The following is an 18,721-nucleotide window of genomic DNA, read 5'->3' as shown; positions in this document are numbered from 1 at the left end:
AGTGGTCAAGAATGATGGGAATCGTAGTTGAACATCTGGAAGGCTATGGGTTCCCCATTCCCGGTTTCTTCAAATAAGGTTATAGGATTAGGTGCTTCTCTGACATGTTTCACAGAGGGTAGGCATCTTCAGTTACTCCTTTAACATGGTCTTTACTTGTAGCTGAATTGAGATTCATCCTATCTAAATCTCCAGTGTGCTCCAGCCAACAAAAAAGAATAAATTTTGTACGTCCAGTTTTGAGTTAAGCTGGTGATTGTCTGACAAACTTCTCGGTTGTAAACTACTAACCAGTCTTTATCAGAACATCCACCTGGAAGGTTGGCCAATTTAGGTATGCCATTTGCTTTTTCCTTCACTACTTCCTTACATCTGGATATGCATTGGGGAGAGGTAAACTATCACACCCAAAAAAAATAAACATTCAGTCAGCTTGAAACTTTCCCAACTTTACAATTTGTCCAGGACTACTACTTTTTTTAGAAGTAGTGTGTCAAAACTATTCAGACTCAGGATAATTGGGCAAACTCAGAGATGCAGAGTTTTGGTGAATGCTCCGAGGCTATTGATGCCCTACTTTCTATTGTAATTCTAGTGCCACCTGAAAAGATGCTTCTGAAAGATGGAAAAACCCTTTTGCCTGGCACCTGATACAGCATGAGGAACCACAGTCAGGAGAAACTGAATAGGAGTCCTAAGCCTTACAACAGAATTCTTTCTGCAAAACAAGGATATATTTAGCCAGGGCCAGCCCACCTATGAGGCAAGATGAAGTAACTGCTTCAGGCAGCAGGGTCCACAGGGGCAGCAGATCCTGATATTAAACTTTCTCTTCCCTCCCCCCCACACCTTCCTGATGTAGATCTTTGCTCACCCCTTCTTCCCTGGCAGGGAGGGAGCCACCATTTTGCGGTTTGCCTCAGGTGCCAAACTGTCTTGGGCCAGCCCTGTCTTTAGTACACGGCAGGTTTTTTCACACCAATACCACAATTGCCGGAACAGCAAGTTATATTTCACCACTTAAGGTATTTTCATACTACATACATATATTACCCCCACACTGCTGAATATATATCTTTTCCTGTTTATTGGGAGGCCTACTCTTAATACAAGAATTCCAGAAATAGACCTTGGGCTCCCAAGAAGAAATGCAGCATAAAGAACAGTGGGTGCAGGAGCCAAACTCTTAAAAGCATGAAAATCCCTACAAAAGCTCCCAACTATATATTGCCCTTCATTGGTGGGGGCGGGGGGAGTATGTGTGAAGCAAACAAGCATGGGGGGCGGGATTCTACAAAGGCTCTGTACAGTTTGTGTGTGGAAAAGATTGAAACATTGCTTATTCAAAGGCCGTAGCTTCACTGTTTAGATGAGTTTTAGATTCTTATTAGAGAGCATATTGATCCTGTGTCAAAGCAGATTCAGTGGAAGAAACGAGTCTCAGAACCTGCAGCTTCCTTAGAAATGCTACCTCTTTTAGAGGAGGGTGGGAGGTGCCTTCTGTTAGTACTCCCTCAAGTACCAGCTGTGAACCCAATAACTAAATAACTTTCAGCTGGTTACAGGGTGGCTGCTGGGGTGGTCTGATGCAGTGCAACAGATTGTAGGCACAAGTTCAACTGCAGTCACTGAAAAGGCTCTTAACTGAACACATTCAGTTTTAACTCCATGTAGCAGCATTCATCAAGGCTCCATTCCCTGTACATCTGGCCCAAGGTAAATATGTTCCAGTAACATGTTCTGTTTGTGTATTTCTGGTAGCTATGCTTTTCCACAAGGAACAAATTTGGCAAGTTTGTAGGAAAGGATAAAGACAGGCAGCCAACGCCTTTAAAATTGCAGTTCGTTTTAAGTTCAGCATTTCCCAACACTAGTTTGGCAACTTCCATGCACGTTGAGTTGCTTTTAAAGGAATTTATTTTGCACAGAGTAATATGAGCAATTACATTTTGCAACATTCCTAATGGATGAAATATTTCAAGTGTGACATTTAAGAATGTTTTGTACATACCGCTCGTATTTGACCACTGACAATGAGCCCACCTTTGGGTCACCTGACAAGTGAATGGAAAGTGCAGTAAGTATCACACTTTGCATACTACTGAAGCAGGGGCTTTTACAGGATCCTAGAGATGGTTAGGGATGCAGGTGACGCTGTGGTCTAGACCACGGAGCCTAGGGATTGCCAGTCAGAAGGTCGGTTCGAATCCCCACGATGGGGTGAGCTCCTGTTGCTCGGTCCCAGCTCCTTCCAACCTAGCAGTTCGAAAGCACGTCAACGTGCAAGTAGATAAATTGGTACCACTCCGGCAGGAAGGTAAACGGCGTTTCCGTGCGCTGCTCTGGTTTGCCAGAAGCGGCTTAGTCATGCTGGCCACGACCCGGAAACTGTACGCCGGCTCCCTCGGCCAGTAAAGCGAGATGAGCACCGCAACCCCAGAGTCGTCCGCGACTTGACCTAATGGTCAGGGGTCCCTTTACCTTTAGAGATTGTTAGGGTTTGTTGGTGCCATGTTTAGTTTTCAGACAAGTGGCTGTATCTGCTGCAGGAAAAACAGCTAAATTATGTTTCTCTTTGAAAAGTAAATTATTTTAGCATAAGCCTTCATTGGCCAAAACAACTTGATTTGATGTCTGGGTTATATATATGTACATTGAGTACAGAAGACTTTTGGGGAGGTGGAGGGGAAACACTTTTACTATGGCAGACTCAACAGGTCAAGTGAGAGCTATAGGTGTACCACATTTTTATGTTGAGCATAAACACAAAATTTAGTTTGACACTAGAGGGCGTCTCTGTGTTACAGTATATAAGGCCAAATTAGGCTTGCTGCTTGTTTTGGTAACGCATCTGATATGAAGATGCAGACAAAGCTGGTTGAATTCTGGTTTTTGAAAGTGCTAATCTAGCAGAACTTAAAGGTAAAGAGACCCTTGACTGTTAGGTCCAGTCACACTAATTCAAATAATGAGGTATCTGTGTATCTAAACATCATTTACTTCCATTATCATGGAACCTGAACATAATCTTTGGAATATATGCTATGCTCATGGATGTGTTGAATTTTAAGATGGTATTGAATAAGTATCCCTACCAAATGTATTCTGCTTGTATGAATGTTAAGACATTTTATATAGGACTGCCATGGTAGCTAGAGCGGTGCTGTTTCCTAATACAGGAAGAATTCATTATATTAGACCTGCATATCATAAAGCCTTCCCCCACAGAGGAAATCTAAATAAACGTTGATAGCTTGGAGTGGCAGAATGCTAATACACGCATTCAGAAGTGTATGAGGGAGTTGACACCCATTTTTGCAGCCAGATGTTGCTGCTGAACTCTGCTATAAGTAATAGAAACAAGGCTATGTAAGATAAGCAGAAAAACCAAAAATGGAGGCTGACATAAGATGCCAGAGGAAAAGGGGATTTAACCACGCTTTAAGATCAGAAAGATCTGTGGACTAAAAAGAGAAATGGGAGTGGAAAGAAGGGGTGAGCTATGAGATGGGCAGAGAGGGAGAGGGTAAATTTGAGCGGGTTTTACAATTTTAACTAAAAAGCTTTGCTGCTTATAAACGATGTAGGCTCTCAAGTTATAAAAAGGGTCTGCAAAGGGATTTGATGCATTTGGAAACCCTGGTATATTTTTAAGAAGGCATTATGAAATAGCTTCCTTTCCTTCACTAGCAAGGATTGTGCTGTAGCTTCCTTCAACATATATTTTAGAGCTATTTTAGCGAAGGTATTTATAGAGGGCTTCAGAAAGCATGAGTTGCGCTCAGGGTGTTTTGATCCAAGTCTCAGCTGCTGTGTTCACATGATTACGTAGATTTGTACACTTCCTTGACCGTTGACAGATATAACTTGGGTGCAAGCAACAATTCTGTTTATTTTTCTTCCGTATTTTTTCAGTCACAAAGTGCTGGCTTGTATACGATTCTTTCATTGATTTTCCTGTTGTCAGTCACTTGGTACAAAGTCGAGGAATGCAACCTTCCTCTGAAATAGATTCAGAGGAATCTTGACTACTTCCACTGTCTTAGAGTCCCTGAAAAAGATACCTCTAAAAGGCTTTCTCCAGCAGTCCTGCTAAAACAGGGGTCAGCAACCTTTTTCAGCTGTGGGCCGGTCCACCGCCCCTCAGACCATGTGGTGGGCCAGACTATATTTTGGAAGAAAAACAAACCAAAACGAATTCCTATGCCCCACAAATAACTCAGAGATGCATTTTAAATAAAAGCACACATTCTACTCACATAAAAACACACATTCCTGAGAAGGCGATTGGGCCACAGGTTGCCTACCCTGTGCTAAAACAACTCAAACTCTTACTATTTGGAGCAGTGCCTATAATCCCTGGCCATGAACCATGGTGGCTGTGGGCTGATGGGAGTTGGAGTCCTCCAGCATCTAGAGGGCCATAGGTTCCCCATACCCAGTTTAGACCACAATAAGTTGGTGTGTATCTTGGGTCCCCACTCGTGCCCTCAGCATCAAACCGCCTGCCTACTAAGCCCTCCCTGCCCTTCTCATTTTTTTACTTCAAAGTGAGGAGTTTGGGTGCTTTGTTTTGTCAGGAAGTTCAGTGTATGTATTGTTTGGGGAAGGTGTATGTTACCTGCTTTATTGGGGACAAGTGCCTGAGCATCACTCATTTGTCTGTGCAAAGAGCATTTCATTGATTTTCAAATGTCTCCTAAAAGATTGGGGATCTGCAGTGCGGGCTCTCACTTGCTAGCCAACCATGTAGGCTGTCCAGTTGCCTTACAAGAAATGATAGTGTTATTTGGTGATCCTATGAGAAGGTGCATTGGATAGTGACTATGACACTCCTCTATATGTTCAGTCTTGAGACTGCGTATTGGTGCGTTCGGGCCCCTAGGAGTTTTAGCCTCCACATCAGCACAAGTATCATATAAATGCCTCGGGGCGTTTTTTCACACCGTGCGTGCCGCCCTCGATCCAATATAACGATCGCACTGCGGAGGAGTTCCGCCGTTGCAGAAACAAACAAAACTGTTATGGATGATTCGTGAAGCCCCGCGTCGTGACACAAGCAGCTCCTCAGCAGAACTGTTGCCTTCCGTCGGGAGGAGAAGTTGGGCGGGCAGGGAGGCGTCGGGAGGGCGGCCCTACGCCCCCCCCCCCGCGGTGAATCAGCTCCTGTGGGTGGCGCATTCTCCAGGGGGCGCCAGGACTGCAGCCTGCCTGCCTGCCGATGCCATTTAAAAAGTGCTCCAGCCCCGAGCGCGCCGGGTTCCTCGCCGCCTCGAGTTTGAGGAGCGGAAATGGCCAGCGCGGGAGAAGCGCTTTGTTCTTTGGCGGCGGCGCGGCGGTTCGCGTGAGGCGCTACAGGCCTCTCTGGCAGGAGGGCAGGAGACGGAGAAGCGGGGAGGCGCGCCGGCCCTGAGGCGAAGGGTGTGCGAGCGAGAGCGCGGCGGGGCTTCCCTCCTCGGCCAGCCTCTCCTTCCGCGAGCGCCCTCGGCCCCCTTGACGCGCCCGGCTGGGGTGGAGGAACCGCGTTCAAAAGCAGCGCGAGCCCAGCAGCTTCCCTCAGTGGCTGCGGGGGACGCCCGGGCGTCGTCGGAGGCGGAGAAAAGGCTCCCGGGACCCCGAAGGCTCCTCTCCTTGCCCGGGTCTTGCGGGAACTTTGTTCCGGCGGCGCCGCCGGGAGGATGCTGGAGGGCGGCTGCAAAGCCGTGAAGGAGGGCGTGCTGGAGAAGCGCAGCGACGGCTTGCTGCAGCTGTGGAAGAAGAAGCGCTGCATCCTCACCGAGGAAGGGCTCCTGCTCATCCCGCCCAAGCAGCCGGAGCTGGCGGCGGCGGCGGCGGCTCCTGCTCCGCCGCCTGCTGCTCCTCTCCCCGGCCTGGAGACGACGACGACGACGACGAGCGCGGCGCCCTCCGTGGTCGCCAAGATCAAGGAGCTGCCCTTCTCCACCATGAAGACGGTGGACTGCGTGGAGCGCAAAGGCAAGTACGTGTACTTCACGGTCGTGATGGCCGAGGGCAAAGAGATCGACTTTCGGTGCCCGCAGGAGCAGGGCTGGAACGCCGAGATCACGCTGCAGCTGGTGCAGTACAAGAACCGCCAGGCCATCCTGGCCGTCAAGTCCACGCGGCAGAAGCAGCAGCACCTCGTCCAGCAGCACGGGCCGCGCCTGCGGAGCGCCTCCAACTCCGCCTAGCCGGGCCCCAGCCAGGGCAGGTAGGAGCCAGGCGGGGAGAGGGCAGCTCTCCTGCCGCCGATCGCCCCTCTCCCCTTGCAGCCCTTCCCCAGCGTCTCTCTGGAAAAAGCCTTTCCGGGCGGATTCCCTAACAATCATATCTCTCTGCCGTCTTAGTTTTGCCCGGCGAAAAGTGCCGTGTGGGGTTGCAAACTCGTGTTGCTTTCCTGAAGCGCGCGTTTGGATGGGCAGCCCGCTTCACGCGCGCGATGTTTTGCTTGGAATCATAGAGTTGGAAGGGACCCTGAGGATCACCTAGTCTAATAATAATAATAATAATAATTAATAATAATAATATAATTATTAATAATTTATTCTTTATACCCTGCCCATCTGGCTGGGTCCCCCCCCCCACTCTGCACTGCAGGAATCTGCAGCTGCCCCATGCATGGGGTCGAACTTGCAACCTTGGCGGTTATCAGCACCAGTCTGTAACCGGCTGAGAGAAGTTGTGCATGAGGCTCAAGCATGAAAAACACGCGCAAATGCTCTCCTGTGGTTCGTGCACGTGTGTATGTTTCATTAGCTGTGTGTGTAAAAGAGAGAGTCACTGGGTGACTTTCATTCCTTTCCCTGCACAGAAATCCTCTTCTGTAATTAAGAGTAAGGCTTGAAGCGCTTGATCGGATCCCTCTAGCAACCCTAGAGCATGTTGTTTGTCTTGCTCGCTGGATAGCTTTTCCAGCCCTTCTCAAACAGCATGTGCTTGCAGTGTGCTGTGGCATGATGGATTCTTGTGCAGCTGCTAGATCAAGGCTGGCCCAAGTGCTTTGCCACCGGAGACAGAGCAAGAAATGCTCTCCTCCGCAAGTCAAGGTGAAGAGCACCCAAAGTCAATCAGGTGAATTTGCAACCATGATTGCTGTGCTTTAGCAAACACCAATTATTATTTTTTTAAATCCCTGCCCGTATCTGCAAATCATTCAGTTCACATGTCATGCTTCTCCTTCCAAGCAATGGGGCTGAGAACAGTTAGTGACCCTTTGCATGTAACTGTAAAAGGAATGGGTGGTGGTGGTGGTTAGAGCTAGCGTCTTCCTGGTACTGAAGCCTAGTTGTGGAAATAGCTGCCAGAGCCTCAGGTTGTTGCCTCTTGGAAGGACACTTCGCAAGAGACCCTGTGCTTTGTATTGTCGCTGTTTTAGGTAGGAAGTGTGTCTGTGGCTGTAAAAGAAGAATGCTGCTCAGTTATTCAGATCACTGTCCTGTGTTGTTATAGATGGAATTCAAGCAATGCTTCTGGAAGCAAGGTGGACCCTCTCCATCGATCACAACCTTGGCAAACAAAGGGACTGCAGACACAAGGGAGAGCATCAGTTCTGCTGCTGGAGTCTTTCCACTTTTGATACTGCCCGTGATTACTCCAGGGAAGCGTTTCAACTCTTGTAACTTTGACTACTGCTTATGAAGATTTGAAAGGATTATTTGGTCTGCTGGGCCTCAAAAAATATAAGATTGTTGCTGCCATATTCCACCACCCCCCCAAATCTGTTTTCTTTTTTATGTTAATTTATTAGTGGAGACTTTTGCAAGGTATTTCTGAATGTAGGCCATTTAGAAAGGAATCACACACAAGAGTATAGTTGCATTGGCTATATTGCTACACTTGAAGGGAGGAGGAAGGCATAGGAGAGAAGGTGATGTTGGAGAAATGAAGAGATGTACCAGAATATGGACTTTACAACTAGTCCCCCCCCCATGTCACTTTTTACATCCGTTTTCCGTTGCCACAAGTGAGAGACTATTATGAAACGAACGTGTGAAATATGTCCTGGAATAAGGAAAGCAATGACTTGGAACCTGATTTCTAGGTTGCTTTAATTTTTATTATACGTATGTTCATTTGGAGAGTATTATATTTTGTATTCAGTAGTAAATGCATTTGGGTATGCCACTTGTATGTATTCCTGCTTCGTGAAGAGGCTAAGGAAATCTGACTTCATGATCAAGGATAATCGATTTAAAAATACAATCATGCTATGTTCTTTTATTCAGATAATAGAACCATGCAGAGAACTGTTCATTGCACTTCTTTGTTTAAGTTTGGGACCCTGTCTGTAATGTTTCTCAGAGCTGTTACTTGATTCTGTTCAAATCATTCTAAAACCTCTTCAAATGCTACACTAATCATCCCATCCAGTAAATGTCTTACTGTTTAACTGAGGAACTTTCCCAGAGTTCCTGTAATTGAGTTCCTAGATGAGCCTCAGTGCAACATTTTCCATTGCCCCCTGCCATAGCCTCTAAGAACATAGGACATTTCAGTCAGGGAGCAGCACTTATTAATTTTTTAAAAAAACTAAGCAAAGATTCTGCTTTTGTTGTTTGTTTCTATTTACAGTCTTAATATGGAACAAGTAAGGCTTCTAATAACATTGTTTCTTTTCAAAAGGTATTTATAAATTGGTTCATTCAGTTACAAGGAGCCTAACGTAGTTAATTGGATAAGGGAAGGCCTTGGGTCTTGCAAGCACGTGTTGAACTTAAATCCAAACTTAACCAGTCCTGCATCAGGAGAAGACATTGTTGGGCACCTGCTGATACTGAAAGCATAGGTTCCTCTGAGTATCCAAGACTGTTCTCCTCTTCACTGTTAAAACCTGTTTACCTGAGCATGCAAGCACTCTAGGTAGATATGTGGATCGGGCAAGTGAATAGATTGCAGCAGCAACCATTGAAGTCATTCAGCAAGGAACCTTATGAAGCATGCCTTGCCCAAAGGCTTCCCAAAAGCCAACCCTTTATAAAGGGTACCTTGTGGTTCCTTTTAGCATTTCCAAGTTAGTCCAAGTCTGCCAACAACAAATAATGAGAACTTACTCTGCCCCCATTAACAACAGATTAGTACTGCAGAGCACACTCTGTTAAGAATGCAGGCCTATACATACTAATTCAGACAAGTTATGAATGGCCTGTCTTAGGCTTTGGTGATACCCAGTGTTCGTCATACCCTGAGTAGACCTATTGAAATCAACAGGCTTAAGTCTATTGATTTCAGTGGGCCTAATCTTCATGTCTGTTGACAGTATTCCTGGCTTCTTTCCTCAACATTATCTAAATAGTGTTTAAATGTTTGTAAAATAGATTACTCCGAAACACCAGTGGTTTCAGAAACAGGACTTAACATGATTAGTTTTGCCAGTCTCCTTTTCCCAACCAAATCATTGAGAGCCTCTCTCTGTGTCTACCTCCACTTCCACTGTTTAATGTTATGGAATGGGGAATTGGACCAAAATATTAAATTCCATGCTCAATTTCTTGAGGTTAACTGATGTTGTCATAACTGCTCAATACAGTGATACCTCTGGTTATGAACTTAATTTGTTCTGGAGGTCTGTTTTTAACCTGAAACCGTTCTTAACCTGAGGTACCACTTTAGCTAATGGGGCATCCTACTGCCCCCATGCCGCTGCCGCGCAATTTTGTTCTCATCCTGAGGTAAAGTTCTTAACCCGAGGTACTACTTCCGGGTTAGCGGAGTCTGTAACTCGAGGTGTTTGTAACCCGAGGTACAACTGTATGCTGTGTTTTTTGAAAAACGGTGGCAGAAGTCTTCAGTCATGCCAACTTTTGTTATTTTTCACAATGTATTGGAAAACTTTGATGCTAGCTAAGCCTTGTAAGCTCTGGCGGGAAGGTAAACGGCATTTCTGTGCTTCTCTGGTTTGCCATGTGCCATGGCCACATGACCCGGAAGCTGTACGCCGGCTCCCTTGGCTAATAAAGCGAGATGAGTGCCGCAACCCCAGAGTTGTCCGCGACTGGACCTAACGGTCAGTGGTTCCTTTACCTTTACCTTTAAGCCTTGTAATGGTGGATTCAGCTGATGCTACTGCCTTTAATGCATGACTGACTAGGCTAAAGGCCCACACACATTACCCCCAGTCACCACAGAGCAAATTGTATGAAAAATATGAGAAGTGTGAAGGAATCATGCTTATTCTCTGATATGAGGAATAAACATCTTCACTTTTTGTGGCCTCCTGTTGGGCGTATCTTAAGGACAAACTTCCTTCCCATCCCAAGATCATTTTTTTGTACTGAGAATATGTGACTTGTATGATCAAGTTGGCTGTGGCTTTGTGCTTCTTTAGGATTGCTTTATTTTGTATTACCTTTAAGACTTAGAAGAAATATCCACAGAAATTGCTCCGCTGCGTCTCTGTTGCTAAGAAATGTCTTTGCAGTGTATGAAACAGAGGTCATTCCTAGACTGTTTGAGACTATGACAGAGGGCAACAACTTTAGGGTTGTCTCTAACTATGCTTTACTCAGAACACACCCATTTTAATTAATGAACCTCAATAATATTACAAGTTTCATGAGGAAAGGACAAATTTTACCAAGGAAATTCAGGGTATAGTTACTTAGTAATAATGGATGGTTTTGCACATGTGCTTTTTTGAGCTTTTCCTCCCTCTGTGTGATGTTCTGCATGATGCAGAGACCCCACTAATGGAGCCTGTTACAGTGGCTTCACTACCAGCCTGTCTCCAAATAAGGTCCTAGTGAAAAGTTTTACATTAGTGTTGCAAATTAATGGTGGTGGGGGGGGAAGTAACAGGTAGGCCACCTGTGATTCTCCTCAGATGAAGATAGAACTTTAATAAAACAAACAAATTTCCACATCATGGTAAACCTATGAACTGCAGAGGTTTTTCGTACTTCGCTCCTTCCTGAACAAAAGCAGGAGCAACCAACCACGGTCCCTGACTTAGAATTACATTGGAACTAGGGATCAGGGTTTCTTTCATGCCAAACAAACTACAGTATGAAGCCACAATTTCGTATTGGCTTACTAATTGTGGTTTGTTTGAGCAAAACAAAACAAAATCACCGGCTTGGATTTATCACAGAGTCAGGGGTCATGGTTTGTTTACTCATCCTAGGGGAGGAGTGAAGCTGGAGCAATCTCCACATTCATTATAAACTTTATAATGACGTGCAAACTGGACATTTGTTTCTCAGTAGGAGATGCCTGTTTTCAGTTTTCAGAAGAAAGGAAATCACCCCTGTGGTTTTTCTGTTACATTTTGGAAGTAAAAAACTCCCCACCCTTTTCTTTTTTAGTTCATTGTTTTCAATTACTGGCTTTTGCAAAGTAGCTACAGTGATGTACCAAATGTTTTCTGGCACATTGTGAGCTGAAACAAGTGTTATCAAACAAAATATGTGTAAATATGATGCAAATGATTTCTGAGAGATGTGATTTATTTTTCAATATGCATTCCATTTCAAATAAAGAAATATTCATTGAAATGTTCCCTTGATATGGTATGAAAAGACTACATCTTCAAAGGAAGATGGAAACAAATTTTCTGGACATAATCAATAGACTGCTGTAAATCTTACATCTGTGGAATATCATTTTCATTGATTCAGCCATTTTGAGGTCACGACATAGAAGGTAGCTTGTTTTTAAAGAAAATCTATAATTGGTTTTCATTAGAGAGAGGCCCTCCTAAGAGAGAGGCTAGGTGACAAAAAACTAATAATTACAGTGGATATTTTCAAGAAGGGTTTCCCCCCTTTATGACTCACTTGAATGCAAGGTGCATCAATAACACTCTGCTCAACAGGACAACCTTCACCTGTAGCCTCTGTTCCTTTCCTCCTTCACAGCATGGTCCTTTTGGAGAAAATTGTGCTTGCCACAGGCTATAAGCTTTGCTTTCAGGTTGACTTTTTAATATTTCCATTTTACAAAAGAGTAATAGAGGCTGGGAGGTAGCGATTGCACAAGACCACCCAACAGGTTCATGACTGAGCCAGAATTCGATGCCATATTTCCAAAGGTCCAGGCTGAATATGATGTTCATATAAAAAGAGGGAATTTAGTAGTTCACTAAAGTATGTGTTATTATGTGACTAGGAGCCATCACATCACAAGTTAACTCATTTCCAGTAAGGAGGGAGGGGAAGACACTGAAAATACTGTATGTTTTGAAACAAGGCCTTGTCTGTCCATGCATGGCAATTTTCAGCACTCGAGCGCCTGGCATGCATTCAGCCAGCACCAAAACATTGTGACCTCCTTATTACCCAAGGGAATTGCAAAAGGATTTGCTTAGTCATCATCACACAGCAGTTCTGTAAATCAGTGGGAGGAATACATCATAGTCGTCTTGGATGACTGAATGGTGACTCCGGAACGGTTTCTTTTTCCTTTGCTGAAAACAAGTCCCTAATCCATTCTATAAATGTTGGTTTCTTTTCTGATAACAGTAAGGCAGATGACATTATTTTGAAACATGCCACCCTTTTTCCATTAAAAAGAGAGAGAGAGTCTCACTCAAACTCTCTTTGGCTCATTCTTCTCCGTGTTGCTCTCCTTTACCTTCAGCTTGACTGAAGACAATGTGTGCTTACATTAAAGGAGTGACAGGGGTCTGTTTAACCCGGCCCATCTCCACACCCAGACAAAACAATATCCAAGAGATATTGTTTGCAGATGATGCAGCCTGGACAGCACACCCTACGGAGACTCATCGGTCGTTTTGCCCAAGCCTGCATGGAGTTCGGCCTTACCATCAGCCTGACAAAGACCAACATGCTGGGTCAGTACATCACCAGCATTGGTGAATACATGCTTGAGGTAGGAGATATTTTTGTCTACCTGGGCTCCACTATAACTAGTGTCAGGCTTCGGGGAATCTGATTCCTCCCCCTGTGGCAGTAGATCAGAAGATCAAAGAAAGGAATGTCTTACCAGTTAGAAACTTTAATAATCACAGTGAGCGAACAAAGAACACTTCTCCTAGAAATGGTGGTGCTCCCAATTAAGGATCACACCTCCTTCCGTCCCTATTATTCTACGTCACTCCTATGTCTTGTAATCTGAGCTTGTACCCTTTGTGCTTTCTGTTCTGAGACTTTCTGAGCTCTTCTTGATCTTGGGCTGAGTGGAGGAATGCTGTCCAGAGACTGTGAATCTGTTAGCCCTTGCTCTTCCAGTGTTTCTTCTCCTGGCTGTTCCCCATCCTGCATTTCCCAGCTTCTGCCTTCTGAACTGTGTCCCTCTGTAAACCACTGTTCCAAATCTATACTGTCCTTCTGCTTCTGGGAAGATGCAGGAGCAGAAGGAGAGGGTGGCTCCCACCATTCCTCCTCAGTGCAGCCCTCCTCAGCACGGTCCTGAAATCCAGCAACTTTTCCATTGATGCTGAGCTGGAGAAGCATATTGGTAAAGCGGCTACAGCAAAGCCTTGCCTCTTTGAAGAGGTATGGAATCATGTGATGCTAATAGCCAATACCAAGATGAAGGTCTACCAGGTTTGCGCGTTGAGCATGCTGCTTTATGGAAGTGAGTCATGGGCAACTGACACCCCCAAGAATGATGCCTCAATGCCTTCCGTATGCGGTGTGTCAGGAACATTTTGGGCATTGCATAGCAGGACAAAGCCTCAAACTAATATGTGCTTTCCCAAGCCCACGTTCCCAGCATGTTTGCACTTCTGTCTCAGTGATGTGTGTGCTGGCTTGGTCATGATCACAGAATGGAAGATGGCAGTTTCCCCAAGGACATGCTCGATGGGGAGCTGGCTTCAGGCACTAGACTGCTGGCAGACCAACTCTTGTGTTACAAAGATGTCTGCAAACATGTAATGAAGGCTGGCAACACTAACCCCTGCCATGTGGGAATCCCTTGCAGATGATCACAGTACCTGGAGACAGATGGACAGATTGTGTATCTGCAACAGTGACCAGAGAAGGAATGACTGCTGGGAGGAGCACAGAGAGAAGAAATACAATGGTGCACCTGTAGCAGCAAAACCAGATGCCTTCATCTGCCCCACTTGCAATAAAACATGTCTCTCCCATATTGGTCTCTACAGCCACTGCAGGCGCTGCAACTCTCCAGTGGTTTGACTTTACCCCTGCAGGCGCATTCTTCTATTGTCTCCCAAGAAAGACGGATGCCAACAACTTGACTCTCAGGTCATATGTTGCATCAGTTATTGGATAATTGTTAGTGGGTGGGCCACCTCAGGAAGTGAGACATTGAAGGGATAGGTGTACAGTGCAGTCCTACATCTACCGAGAGGTAAGCCCCATGGAGTTTGATGATGCTTTATTCCAGAAAACTCTTATGGGATTGGAGGGCTGGTTTGAATGATGTATTTTGGTCCCCTCCAGGTCTGTGGTTTTGTGGAGGGGACCAAAAGTGGAGATATGTAGTAGAAGGAACTGCTGAAGTGGTCAAACCGTTTCTCACCTGGCTGGAGGACACCTCATCCTAGAGCCTCAGGGTCTAGTCTGGGCTAGTCTTGCCTGGAGCTGGGAAAACACACTCTCTGCTAGCTCCAAAGCTTTGAGGGCCTCCCTAGAAACCATGGGCTACTTGCACTCCACTGCTGAGAGGGCTGCATTGGTTACCAATCTGTTTCTGGGCCAAATATGAGGTTTTCGTTAGTTCCCTAAACAACTTGGACTCGAAGTACCTTAAGGACCGCCTGAATCCTTATGCTACCCACCCCTTAGTTGCTAAGGTCTTTGGATTGAGCAATTTCAGTGGTCCCAAATGCCCCCTGAAGGTTCAGCTGGACTTTACAAAGGATTGAGCCTTTACTGTGGCAAACGCTGCTCAGTTTTAGGCATCTTCTAAAAGTCACATTATTCACAAACCTTTCACACGTGAGGTTTTTGACATCCAGCTCTTATTGGTGTGTTCAATGTTTTTATTGTTAATACTTTGTTTTTAGCCTGTATACTTACAGTATCCATGAAAGTACAGTTTGAAAATATTTAAATAAAAACACTTATGAGAAGAAGTATGTAATAATTTCCAAGCAATCTTCTGAATTACGATGCATTTTTGGGAACAGATCGGCGCTTGCTTTCCTGAACTAAGGTTTATCATAATGCAGTGCACTGTACACCATTAATCGTATTATGAAAGACAAGCTAACGTGCATTTCCCACAGTCTAAATGACTTGCAGAGAGTCAAGAAATGTGTCTGATTCTATTCTGGGCCCGACAGTAAAAAGTTAAAGCTTGGAAATGTTTAGATCAAGGTCTCATTGCTGTGATTGTGCTAAAAATCGGAGGCTTTGATATCTTTGGGAAATGTAAACTCAGTACAAGTTTTTGAGCTTCCCAGTACCGCCCTTTAGCCAACATTTATTCCCCCCTTCAGTTTTCTTTCAATTTTTGCTGAGTTTTCTGTGTTCTTGCATTTTAACATGTTTATCTTCATGCCAGAAGCAACTACACTTACTTAATTTCTATCTGTCACACAGCTAATAAAAGCACTTTGGTAAAAGGGGAAGGGGGAATTGCAATGCTGTTTTTAAGGTGTCTGATGAGTTTATTCAACGAATGCACTTTAGCAAGCCATTTGGTCCCTTTACATGTATTATGTCAATTACATGCCTATGCACATGCCAAACAGAGGGAAGAATGGGATGGATATTGGTATTGCAGCAGTCCATGTGCAAACTCCACATTGCACCAAACTTCATTTCAGCCAAGGCCATTTCAAGTCACCTGAGAAGCTGTTGTGCAGATGACTCCTTAAGGTCGTGTGGCAGCACCTACTTTCTCATTAGCACAATGTTGCATTTGTCATATTTACAAATGGTTCCATAAAAAGATTGTGCGAAATGTGCTTCACAGGACTGTTATGGGAAGCAAAAGGCAAACTTAAGAAGTTGTTCGCTCTCACTTAAGGAATGTAAAAGGTCCCTAGGGTGTAGGATGACCTTTAAGTTCTGCCAGAAGACTGGTAAGACATATGCTTTCATTTAAAATAAATGTGTATCTTGCTCTTTCCCCTATGAAAATAAGAGCAAAATGGTGAAAAACTGCCCGAGAGCCTTTGCCACACAGCAATATCCAATTTGAACAAGATTTTCATGTGAACATTTTTCTACTGGCTTCTCCGTAATGAAGATGGCATTAAAGTTGTGGATGGCTTTCTAAATGTATTTTGAGGTTTTATTGTATCTTCAGCGTGTACATTTTACCTTTGATCTCCTTGTCTTATGAAGGTAAATGTGTAGTTGCCAAGGTAATGTGACATTATGGGCTTCAGAAAAGACAATGCCATACTGCATGCCAGGGCCATAGCTAGGGGCTGGTGAGACGGGCCCCCGCCAGGGGCACAGGCGACAGAGGGGTGCAAAATCAGCTAAAAATATGTCCATAAATATAAATATTGATTATTGCCTCAGAAGAAATGGTTTTAAATAGAGGGTGAATTGAATGAGGGGGGGATGTTGGACAAGAGGCAGAAAGAAGAGCTAATTAGTCTGTGGCTAGGGGGCTCAATCTGGATGGTTCTGCCAGAGGTGCAAGATCACCTAGCTACGGCTCTGCTGCATGCTATGGTACTGCAAACAATACAGTGGTACTTCGGGTTACATACGCTTCGGGTTACATACGCTTCAGGTTACAGACTCCGCTAACCCAGAAATAGTGCTTCAGGTTAAGAACTTTGCTTCACGATGAGAACAGAAATTGTGCTCCGGCGGCGTGGCACCAGCAGGAGGCCCCATTAGCTAAAGTGGTGCTTCAGGTTAAGAACAGTTTCAGGTTAAGAACGGACCTCCGGAACGAATTAAGTACTCAACCCGAGGTACCACTGTACCTTCATGTGACAAAGGGACTTGTCTCACCTCTGAACAGAGTAACATTTTCATACAGGCAGTCAGGGAGTCCTACTTGTCATTTTCCTCTACAAGACTGGATCGTGTGTTTTATTTCTCATGGGGCAGGCTACTTACTGGAAAGGGTAAGAAATAATCACCATGATGGATAGAAATACCACATGGAGTTTCTTTCAGAAGGCAGTGTGGTTAGATGCAAGGTTCTTGTAACTGATGGTTGTGGTTGCATTGGCAGGCGATAGTAACTTTAGGAGAGCCCTGAATTTAAAAAGTATGAGGAATGGTGACATAGTTGTAAGGTTAGACCTTTGAAAACTGAATTGTCAACACAACTGTGCTTAGTCTATGCCCATAGATAGACTATATTATCGTCCAGCATTACCGTCACTTTGCTTGTGGTTGGGAAATATGGAGGTGGGTTTTGAATTGCTTATTTTGCAACTCTTCCAGGAGCAATTATTTCACGTACAGCTAAAAGCTTTGAAAATAATTAAAACTCTGCTGCAAGTGACATGAGAGAGAGAGAGAGAGAGAGAGAGAGAGAGAGAGAGAGAGAGAGAGAAATCATTCAATGACAATTATGCTTCATGGCCTTCAAGACTCCTTTCCACAGTTCTTAAAAGCAATTAGAAGTAAGTAGCGAGTCTGGATTGTTCATCCCCTTTCACAGCTGCAAACTGAATGGTACTCATTAAGGTGTAATCTGGTTTGAATTTGCAGCTGTCTGCTTCCTAAGTTCCCTTTATTTTTTAAAATATCCATAGCCTCAAGCAACAATAATAAAGGGAAGAAAGAAGCGAAATAGCAACGATTTACCCTGCGGTATTTCCAAGACCTCTTCCTTTCATATGTATGATCATAGCTTCAATCTTATCCCACGCTTTTTATGCAATACTATTCTCAACAGAATCTTTAACAATATAGTTTCTGAGTACCATTTTAACACAACATATAAATGATGAATTAATATAAGTGTATCAGTGGTAAAGAGAGCTCTGTTTACCAGCTTAGGTTGATATGCCATCTGTGACCGGTGTCAGTGGTTGGACCTGATTCAGTTATTCATGCACTAGTTACTTTCAAAGATGACTACTGTAAACTACTCTACGGAGGACTGGTTTTGAGGAGGGTTCAAAAGCTCCACTTTATGCAAAATGTAACTGTCCAGATGTTGATGGGAGCCAACAGGGCGGCGGGGGGGGGGTTGGTTCCCTCAGCTCATAGTACCAATTTTGCACCAGTTGCATGTGTTAGTGGCGTGTTCCCAGGCAGAATTAAAAGTACAGTGTTAATAACCCTTAAATTCCTAAATTGGTTTGGGCCAGGATAACTAAAGAACCACCAATCCCTGTATAATCCTGCCCATATATTAAGAACAGCTACAAAGGTCCAGCTTGTATGCTTGCCAGTAAAATCTATTAGGCTGGTGGCATGAAAGACAGATCCTTCTTGATGGTGGCTCTGTTGTTATAGAACTCCCTTTCTGGACGGTGCTTGCTCATCTCCCCCCACCTGGTTCAACTGGGTCTTAAAAACATGTCTTTTCCATGTTGCTTTTCCTTAACTGTGTTTCTTGAGACTTTGAGCTGCCTTACAATTGTGTATTCTTATGATTTGACACTTCAAATCTTATTTATTTATTTTTAAATTTATATATCACCCTTCATCCAAAGAGCTCAGGGCAGTTCACAAGATAAAAATACAGGATAAAAATATAGCTTAATGTTTTGCATCTCATTGGGTACATGTCCTTGTGGGTGTTATGCCTTAAAAGGCTGGCTATATATACTTTAATCGTCCTAACCAAATGGTTGACTATTTTATGATATTCACTAAACAGGTGGTTGTAATGGTATTTGGCTGGCAATAGATATTTATACAAA

General features: G+C 44.3%; 1 protein-coding gene across 3 annotated transcripts; it reads left to right on the top strand.

Annotated features, from left to right (window-relative positions):
- The first annotated feature begins 5,071 nt into the window (after positions 1 to 5,071).
- On the top strand, positions 5,072 to 11,489 carry PHLDA1 (pleckstrin homology like domain family A member 1). Of its 3 annotated transcripts, none has more exons than XM_083574754.1 (2): positions 5,072 to 5,980; positions 7,450 to 11,489. In XM_083574754.1, the coding sequence occupies exons 1-2, from the start codon at positions 5,679 to 5,681 to the stop codon at positions 7,574 to 7,576; spliced, it is 429 nt and encodes a 142-aa protein (XP_083430880.1). In that variant the 5' UTR covers positions 5,072 to 5,678; the 3' UTR covers positions 7,577 to 11,489. The 3 variants fall into 3 exon arrangements, with proteins under 3 accessions (XP_083430880.1, XP_083430878.1, XP_083430879.1); XM_083574752.1 differs by having other exon boundaries at positions 5,072 to 6,211; XM_083574753.1 differs by having other exon boundaries at positions 5,075 to 5,976.
- The last annotated feature ends 7,232 nt before the right edge of the window (positions 11,490 to 18,721 follow it).

Source organism: Podarcis filfolensis (genome assembly GCF_964270895.1).
Source record: "Podarcis filfolensis genome assembly, chromosome: 10".
In the NCBI taxonomy this organism is placed as follows: Eukaryota; Metazoa; Chordata; class Lepidosauria; order Squamata; family Lacertidae; genus Podarcis; species Podarcis filfolensis.
This window is presented reverse-complemented; position numbering and strand designations above follow the sequence as displayed.